The 10,053-nt window shown below is 42.6% G+C and overlaps 1 protein-coding gene across 1 annotated transcript; it reads right to left on the minus strand.

Moving 5' to 3' along the window:
• Positions 1-3,308: 3,308 nt before the first annotated feature.
• LOC121135974 (insulin growth factor-like family member 4) lies at positions 3,309-5,451 on the minus strand. Its single transcript, XM_040735439.1, is given in 3 exon segments — positions 3,309-3,509; positions 3,511-3,590; positions 5,439-5,451. Coding segments are annotated over 3 exon segments (294 nt in total).
• Between the last annotated feature and the right edge of the window lie 4,602 nt (positions 5,452-10,053).

Here is a 10,053-nt window from a genome sequence, read left to right on the forward strand (position 1 = left end):
TGTGCAATCCAGGTCATGATATAATGCAAACTCTTTCTGTAATTGCAGGTGATGACTAATGATTGTTGGCAGAGAGTTGGCTCTGAGACACAGGCACTTTTGTCTCCACAGGTGGTTGATGCTGCTGATACCCTGGACTCCTGTAGCTCCAGGCATGCTGGGTTCTGAGTTAGGGTGTGGCAAAATGGAAAACAGCACACCTTTCTGATGTAATGGAATGTGGCAGCATAGATACATAGATAGGCAGTACCTGTCTGGCCTCATTCAATAAGCCTCAAGGACAGAAAACATGCTTATTAGCAAGTTAGCCTTCTTCCCAACTCATAGTTTGAGAGAGTGCTATGACATGCTATACAGAGCACATGTGCTTGTCATCCTTGTCAAGGCTGGCTGTAAACTTGAGTTTATCTAGATGCAATACTGATGGCTTCATAGACCACAGCTCGTACTCAAGGTGTAGGCATTGATTTTATTTCTTCCCCTTGGGATTTGCTTGGTGGAAGCTGTCATATCCCAGTATCACAAAGATCAAGGGTTATAGTGGAAGAATGATGGCATTGAAAAAAGGAAACAAAAGCCTGGACACCTTCACTCCAGTTCCTCCCTGGGTTACAGAAGATGGTGGTAGAAAAATTTTAAGAGACTCAGGAAGTCTGCTGTGCATCTTCTAGATACACCAGGGAGCTGCACCTATGAAATCTCAACCATATGACTCTCCAAATAAGACCTGAGTAAGGACACCTCCAGTTGATCTCAACATGGATGGGATAAATCACACAGGGTCCAACCCCAACAAGCAATTGATGACTTCTGAGAGAGGGAGACTTAGACTTCCCCAGAGATGAGACTTCTTATGGGTTATTCAATACCAAGTGTCAGCCCTAGAAACATGCAAGAAACATTAAAGACACATAAGACTTAAGTGGTTGATTTATACATTTATTTGTTATGTGTATTCAAAATAGAGGGAATACTGGTAGTGGAAAGGTTTAAGAAGGGATAGAGAAAATGTGGGAAATATCGGGGTATTAAAAAGCCATATGATCAATCCACTAGGTGAGGTCCTTTAAATAAAACTGGCTTTTCCTCTCATAGCAACTATCAGTTGACAATATCTTCTTAGCTATGGTAGGACTTCATTCCTACTCTTCCCACATTGGGATTTTGTCTGGCTTGAGTCTGTATGTGAAAGTGCCCTGCTGTTTCCAGAGAAAGACTGTTTCCTTGTAGTCATCCACTGCCTTTGGGTGTTACAACCTGTGGTGGCATCTTGCTTTGCCAGTGAACTTGTGATGGTGGCCACCCTCTACGGTCATGGCTTTGGGAGTTTAGATGTGTTCCATTATGAGGTAAAGGAGGGGCTGGTTCACTCTCTTGGGTTTTGGTGACAGCATCAGGAGGGCAGAGACTGCGTCATCTGGAGTGGGAAGACCACGGCAGTCATTTACTATTATTTGTGTAAGTGATTCTCTAATAAATACCTGTTTGTAATTTATTTGGATCTTGCAGACTCATTTAAACTCTGCCTTCAACAACCTTTCATCCTTACTCCATAATTTGGGTAAGTGGAGGAGGAAGGAGTGATGTATCTAGGAGTTAGGTGAGTGAATTAATGTGATTATCACATAGTTTTACAACTAAAAATGATAAAAATGAGATAGAGAAAAGAAGAAAAAGCTCTATATAAACCTACAGTCTTGTAAACAGAAGTTGGAAAGGAGGTACCCTACATGGCTGGAAAAAGCTGCCCTTGAAGTTATGGACTATTGAACAAAAACTCCAGTACCACAAGTAGTACTGCTCATGATTGGTTGATCTGGGAGACCCTGAAGGCTGAAGAAACAACACAGCCTTTTGAACCTGCTCTTGGTCGCCCATCAGAACTGAATGTTGAAGACATCACACATCATAGTCACATGACACAGAGCCATGAAGATGGAGCTGTGTTTGAAGCCTCCTTCCTAAATGGTAACTTTCATAGTGCCAGAAGATGCAATGCAGACTTTTGGAAGAGAAAAGTCTTAACCAGCTATGAATCCAACTATAATGTCATCCTTCCAAGAAAGATGAGCAACAGTGGCAACAGATGTTACACGGGAAACCAATATGCATTCTGATTGTATTGGAGGTTCACTTCACAGGAGGGTTTCCATATGTGGTACCATAAACTCACTCAAAATCCCATGGCATGGAAGGTCATATGACCTGATGGTGTGGGTTGTGTGTGTGTGCGTGTGTGTGCGCGTGTGCATGGGTATATACTTACTTCCATTGTTTAGTTATATTTATAAATCACTAGACCATTTTCTAATTAAGCATGTCCATGCTCACAGACAGTGAACATTCTTGGCTTTAATCAGAGAGTCTCCTCTTTGTTTGAAATGCATTGAAGACAGAGAAGGGTAAGCAGCACAAGGTGCTGAGTGCAAGGGATTGTTTAGTGCTCAGCACTAGAGAAGACACTTGAGCATCTTCTCCTAGGTTCGAGGAACACTGCAAAAGAGGACTGGAAAGACTGCAAGAGCTGCAAGATGGGGAGAAACACTGCAAAATGCCATCTTCTCTGCAAGACACAGTCACATCAAGCACAGACTTAGAACTCTGGATAACTGCGCTGGATCTGCGCAAGACAGGACCCATCAGGAGCCAGGAAATGACGGAAGGGGAACTGAGAGGGCCGTGTCTCTCACTCCTGAATTGTTTCTTTGAATAAATTTGGGGGAAAGCAGCGTCAGCGCTTTCAACTGTGTGGCACCCGTGACCCAAACAGGCTACAGTGATTAGTCCCAACACAATAATCACACAGATGCCCCAGATTAAACTAAGTAGGCTGTACAACAACGCCCTAAGTCGTGAACCCAGGAAAGGCACAAGTAGGGGGGAGGAGATGCTTACTGGGATACGAGGGAGATTAGTGAGAGTGGGGAAAAGGCATAATGAGAATGCATTATTTACACGTGTGAAACCATCAAAGGAACAATTCAACAGAAGTAACAGTAAAGTAGAAACAGTGAAAAGTGCTTTCCAAATGGCTGATTACAAAATATCAGATTCTGAGAGTGACTTGAAACTCTTCTCCCCAAGATGGCCTAGAGGAAGTCATATCTGTATGAGAATTGGTGGAATGAGGACGCTACAGGGACAGGGACATGAGGAGGTACAGAGTGAGAGACAGAGACACATGGAATGTCTTATAGCTACCCAGATACAAGAATGTGGGGCCTTACCAGACTGCATTCATGGGACAGGGCTCAGGCAGCCATACTCTGTCCCTGCTTTCTTCTACCTCTTGGACTACAATAGAAAACTCACTGGCCACAGATTGTGGAGATGGGGGAGGATCTACATTTGGGCTTCATGACTGGGACCTTGAAGCTAACAATCCCCTGATTCTTGGGAGTGGAGGACTGCAGGCAGCAATGTTGAAAGCAGGGCCAGTAGATACACCCAGGGCCACACAGGCCAGTGCCATTCAGGGGCAGGATGATGTCACTGTCACAGTACCGCTCGAAGGGGGTTACAAATCTGTGCACCACATCTGGGTGATGACTGGCACAGCAATGGCCCAATATCCAGAAAATAATTCACAGCTGAATGACCTACATGGGGCTGCCTAGGACCCCATCCACAAGCCCATCCCCTCCCTCCTCACTCTGTGGCCCATTCTCCCCTGCAGTCCTTACAGAGTGCAGGAGTGCAGAAGCCAGGGCTGCAGCTGAGATGAAGGAAGGAAGGATGATGTGCAAGGTGCAGCTAGCAGGCCAAGATGGAGGCCAGAAGATGGTGCCACTGAGTCATTTGAGGCTAATAGCTCAGGGTGAGTAAGAAACTGGCAGGTGTCCTGGCTTAGGAATGACACTCGAGGAAATGTGGGGTGGGGGAGGGGCCCACAAAGAGCAGGATTGGAAGTCACAGACACTGGAAATGCAGAGCAATCAGAGAGTCAGGAAGGATGCTTGGTGTGTGTGGGGGGGGTAGGGAGTGTACCAGTTGTGGGACTGAGAACAGAGCAAGTAAGAAACATGAATTTGATGTTCAGCGATGCAGGATGGGAATCATAACACCTATGTTCCCCTTGGTTTGATGTCTCCTTACCTAAGATCCCAGTAGTCACCACGGTTCTGCTTCTGCTGCAGAGCAGCCAGAGTCGAAGAAGGAGCAGCAGTAGTGAAGATTCTGGGGATTTGAGTTGTTATTTATACACCAAGGGAAGGGGTGGGGCAGGAAGGGTAATAGACCGTTATGTGCTCTCCCAATCTAGTCACGTACAGAACACAGCCCCAGGAACGCTGTGGGAAAAAAAACCTGTGTTTCATATCTGAAATTTGACTTTGTCAACTATCTCTTTAGGCATGTTCTTTCTAGGACATTTTATTACAAATACTACTTATGCTAGCATATGAATTACAGAGGTTTAATACTACTCATATTACTATAAAACATCTTAAAATCCATAGGGTAAAGCTATTATGAAAGATCATCATATACTTAATTGGCAAATTCAAAAATTACTTTCTGGGGTGATTCTCCATATACAGCAGTAATTTAGCTATACTAATTTAAAATTTTTAAAATTACATTTATGTATACTAAACCCTAACCCTGGATTCTTCCCTCCCAATAAATCACTTGAATGGGGTTTCAATGAGATCTTCTTTCACTGGCAGAGGACAATCTGGCAGCATGAACAGCCACAAGGTGAACAGACACAGAGTTTTTATAGGCAGTCTTAGGGGGAAGAGTTTTCCAGGGTGGGTATTGGTTAGATTTCAATCCCTGAGCTTAGGGCGGCTAGATTGGTTATGTTTCTGCACAGGATTAGGGGTCAGATTTGGCTCTGGTTGCAGGGCCAAAGTGTGTTTCTTTGGCACTGGTTACAGGGTCAGGGTACATTTCTTTGGTTCTGGTTGCAGGGCCAGAATGTGTTTCTTTGGCTCTGTTTAAGGTGTGTTTCTTTGGCTGGACCCTTTTCTCTACAAACACTACATGGAGATTTCATCCTACACAATTCAGAACAATAAGACAAATGACAGGTCATGTTGGCAAGGATAGGATATTAGGGGAAAACTTCTCTGTTGCTGGTGGGAGTGCGAACTTGCACAGACACTCTGTAAATCAGTATGGTGGTTTCTCATGAAGATGGGAACAGATACATGTCAATATTCAGCTTTACCACTCTTGGGAATATACCCAAAGTTTTCTACATCCTAGTACAGAGACACTTGCTCAGTCATGTTCATTGCAACTCTAGTCATAATAACCACAAACTGGAAACAGCCTAGATGCCCATCAACAGATGATTGGATCAGGGGAATCTGGTGAATTTATGCAATGGAAGAGCAACCAATAGTGATGACAAAAATCTGTTGGTAAGGCCATATTGTTGATGACCCTATTTAAATACTTCGTTAATCATTGAGAAGTCAAGAGAAGCCTACCTTGAACCTTCATTCCTACTGATTAGTGGTTTGGTACTAGAAGGTATTCTGTATACTACCAGAAGATACTGGCGAACACCAACTCAGAAAGAAACCCTTGGACCTACAATTGTGAACTGTCAGCATGTTACACTTGTGTAATAGTGGCACAAATATTGTAGGAGTAGCCAGTCAATGATTGAATTTTAAGCCCACTCCATGAGTTGTAGCCAATGCCTGGTACTGCTTGGGTGGCCAAGAACCTAAGATTAGATAGAGAGTTGACACAGAAGAAAATCAAATATTATTATTTTACCAAAATAACATAGCAATAAAATGACCCCTAATGATATTTTACCATACTCATATATCAGGGACTCACTCAGACCTCATCAAAGAAGTTGTCTCCTGCAGTGACTGGAACCCAATATAGAGACCCTCTCTTAGGGTTTTTATTGCTTTGATGACCAAAAAGCAAGTAGGAGAGAAAAAGGTTTATTTGGCTTACCCTTCCATACTGTTGTTCATAACTGAAGTAATGAGGGCAGGAACTCCTACAGGCCAGGATCCAGGAGGTAGCAGCTGATGCAGAAGCCATGGAGGGGTGCTGCTTACTGGATTGCTTCCCATGGCTTTCTTAGCTTGCTTTCTTGTAGAAACCAGGATCACTAGCCCAGGGATATGGCACTACCCTCAATTGGCTGGGCCCTCCCACATTGATCACTAATTGAGAAATTGCCTTAGAGCTAGATCTCATGGAAGCATTTCCTCAGCTGATGACTCTAGATTATGTCAAATTGACAGGGCTGGAGAGTAGTCCTCAGACTGAATGCTTCTACCTTTTACACCTTCCAAATCCTTGGATTAAAGGTATGAGCTCTGATTCACTCTCTGGTAGCCCAGGGTGATATTAAACTCAGAGATCTATCTATCTTTCTCCTGTGTCCTGGGAATTAAGGTGTGCATCACCACTGCCTGATCTCTGTATCTTTAGGCTGGCGCTCCATGCAGAAACCTCAGGCAAGCTTTAATAAATCACAAGTAATATATTACCACAAGCACTGAAGTCGGGAGCAGTCTGAGGATCGCCCCTTCGGTCTGAGCATAAGTAGAGGTAAGTTAGTGGCTGGCTGCTTTGCTTCTCTGATCTTCAGTTTGAAGCTTGAACCTAAATATCAGTCTCTGGGTCATTTTTCTGTCCTGTTACAAGGGACAGACAGGGTAACCCTCTGCTATCTGAAAACAATTTGGGTACCTCTCAAGGCTCCCATGTTGATTTTGGTTCAATCATTCCCTGTCACCCCAGAGCAATTAAAGGACATAATGCCAATTGGAAAGAACCATACTTCTCTGGGTGATAACACAGCTTTAGAAGATGAAAGAAAAATTTCAGGAGACACCATAAAGCAAATATTTTAGCAAACTTCTGTAAATGATGTAAGACCAAAGTTAAAAATATGAGTAAATGGTATTGTACAGAGAAGAAAAGCTATGGATACGATAGAAATGGATAAAGACTACATATCTTGATTAGAATAGGTGATTGTTCATTAAACAGCATGACAATTCAATATAAAATAACTTGTAAAACTAACAAATTTTGTCATTTGATCTGATATTACTTGCTAAAAGGAAACCTCCCCAAAGTAATGGTTGGGCAGGGTTTTGGGTTTTTTTGTTTTGCTTTGTGTTTTCTTTTCAGGAGAGGAAAGGCATATAGCTAAGGTATCTAAGACCACTGAAGAAATGAAACATCTGCAGAAAAATGAAAAGTCATCCAGAGAAAATGTTCCAAGAAAAAGAGCAAATTGTCCTATTGGTATATCACAATTCCAGTAGGATAAAAGTTCATAAATCTTTCCAAATGTTTTTTCTGCATTTGTCTACAGTCATATAATGCAAACGATCTTTTCAAGTCCCAGTTCAATTAAAAATTAAAGCTGTCTTTGGAGTTGAGAGTGTGTCTCTCCTTCTAGAAATCCAAGAATGCCTGTTAAAATAAAAACCAAAATCTCTGTCTCAGGTCAGAAGAGCCACCTGATATGGAACAGTAGAAAAACCAAAATTAGGGAATATTCTATTTCCACTAACCTCATAATCCTTGTTTTATTTTGACTCTCTAAAACTTTTCTTAAGGTATAAATATTAGCTTAAAATTTATAATTAATACGTACATATATTAAACCTTTTTGTCATGATATTAATAGTCATATAGAATACTAATTCTGGAAAAAGACTTCCTCTAGTTTCCTGCATAAGACCTTGGGTTTAAGTCTCTATCAGCTAACTAGGGATTAAATTTTTGTACTCTGGATGTACATAACATATTTTGATCCTTTAATGTCTTTGAGATCTGCTGCATATGACATTTAGACAAGTTTTCTGTAATGAACCAGGACAATACTTAAGAGAAATCTGGATTTCAATATCCAGAAAAGTAGATCCAGGGTTGTACCCTTCACTTTGTAGTAAACTCAACTGCACGTTGATCAAGGACCTCATTGTAAGGCCCAATAACCTAAGACTACAAAAGGACAGCATAAAGGAATGATGGTTTATTGGTTAAGAGCACTGGTTGCTCTTCTGGAAGAGCTGGGTTCAGTTTTCCCCACCTTCATAGTAGGGCTTCATACTGTCTGTAAATCCAGGTCATCTAAGCATCACAATGGGATATATATGACAGAAGAGCATTTGAAGTTGAAAGGGCAATGTGTTGGTGGGCCAGAGTGGGTAGACATAGATATTATCAAGATCCAACACATATGTGCATAAAATTTTCAAAAAGTTGAAAAAAATCCATGACCAGATTGTTTTTCCTCTCAAATAAGTTCCCCACCTGTAATCCTGATATGTGATGTCACACACTCAGGAGGGTCATCATAGCTTCATGACCCTCACCTGAGTCACATGGTCACAGCGTCTATTTTCATTAGACAATGGAGGGTCATCAATTATCTACAAAGAATGAAATTATGCTTTCTGTTGGAAGGTGGACAGCACTGAGGAGTAATGTCCTGAGCAAAGCCAGGTTTGGACTGAGATTTCACATATCCTCTTACATGCAATACCTAGATTTTGTCCACATGGGGATACATAAGACATGATAATGAAAGAAAACATTTGAGGGGAAGAAAGGGGCCAGGAATGGGGGGAAGGCAGGAGAAGGTAATGGGGTAAAAACAGTGAAAATAACATCACTGATTCAATTATTCTGAACAATGAATATGTGATACTATGTTTTTAAAAGAAGAAAGGATAAAATTAATAATTGGTTTGGTTTTGGTGACAATTCTTCAAGATCTCACCCTTTTTCACATTATGCAGTGAGGTGCCCGCTGCCCACTGGCTCCATGCTTCTTTTTGTTAAAGATTTTATTTTATTTTAGGCATATTAATGCTTTGCCTTCATGTATGTAAATTCCCTATGTGCATGGCTGCTGCCGCAGGAGTACAAGTGGGGGTGTTGAATCCTTTAGATCTGGATTTACAGATGGTTATGAATTGCCATGTGAGTGCTGAAGACTGAATCTGGGTCTTCTGATCCCAGCATTCTTACACTTTTCCTTCCTTCCTTCCTTTTTTCCTTTATTTCTTTTTGTAGTGCTGGGAATCTAACCTAGGGCCTCATGCATGCGAGCTCGATTAGCTATATTCTCAGCTACATTCCACACTGTCCATAAGTGTGTTTGTCCAGGGAGCAGCTTGAGAGGGTAGATGTGTGTCTCCCTCTGTGTTCAAGAGTAGGATGGGTTGTTGTTCTGTACAGTAGTGATGCCATCAATCTTTCTCCCATGAAAATTGGCCTTGAGATCAGGGACTTTCTCCAGTGAGAATTGCCTGTGAGAACTAGGAATCCTGAAATGGAGCCAGCTGATGCTGCCTACATATTACTGTTGGGAGAGTGAAGCTGCACTGTTTTCTGACGCTGAAACTTTGATCCTTCTGAGAAATTGTGAAGGAGTGTCAGGTCATGGACAGGTACCATCTCAGCACCTTCACATTAATTAAAAGCTCATTAAGCCCTTCCAGGCCCCAACCCCGGCGAGCCCAGCTTCAGCTGAGATTCGGTCTCCGACCCCTGATCCCCTGCCCAACACCCATCCCCTCGATCTTCCGGGGCCACTCCTGGCATCCAGAAGACCTGCCCACACAGGAAAGATATCAGCCCTTACAGGCCTCAAACCCCCAGCGAGCCCAGCTACAGGCATTCCAGGCACAAAACCCTGGCAAGCCCAGGTTCAGGAAAGACATCAGCCCTTCCAGGCCCCAAACTCCGGCCACCCCAGCTTAAGCTTAAGCTTCAGTGTCAGCATCCCCAGCTTCAGCTTCAGGAAGGAAGGAGACCAGTGGAGATGGAAAGACCCCAACAGCACCCACTGGAAGAAGAGATGGGAAGAAGACAGAATAAGAGCCCACTCAGCAATAGAAAGACCAACATGACTCCACCAGAATCTAGGGAACCAAGACCAGCAAGACCCGAAAAGCACTACATAGACAAGCAGAGGAGACAGACCTGAAAAATTATTTCATGAAGATGATACAGACCGTCAAAGAAGAAACGAGGAAATTGCTTAAAGAAATAGAAGAAAAAACAAACAAAAAATACATGAAAAGGCGGAGGAGATTCAAGAAATAA

The sequence above is a fragment of the Mesocricetus auratus genome, unplaced genomic scaffold (assembly GCF_017639785.1).
Source record: "Mesocricetus auratus isolate SY011 unplaced genomic scaffold, BCM_Maur_2.0 Super-Scaffold_100046, whole genome shotgun sequence".
Taxonomy (NCBI): Eukaryota; Metazoa; Chordata; class Mammalia; order Rodentia; family Cricetidae; genus Mesocricetus; species Mesocricetus auratus.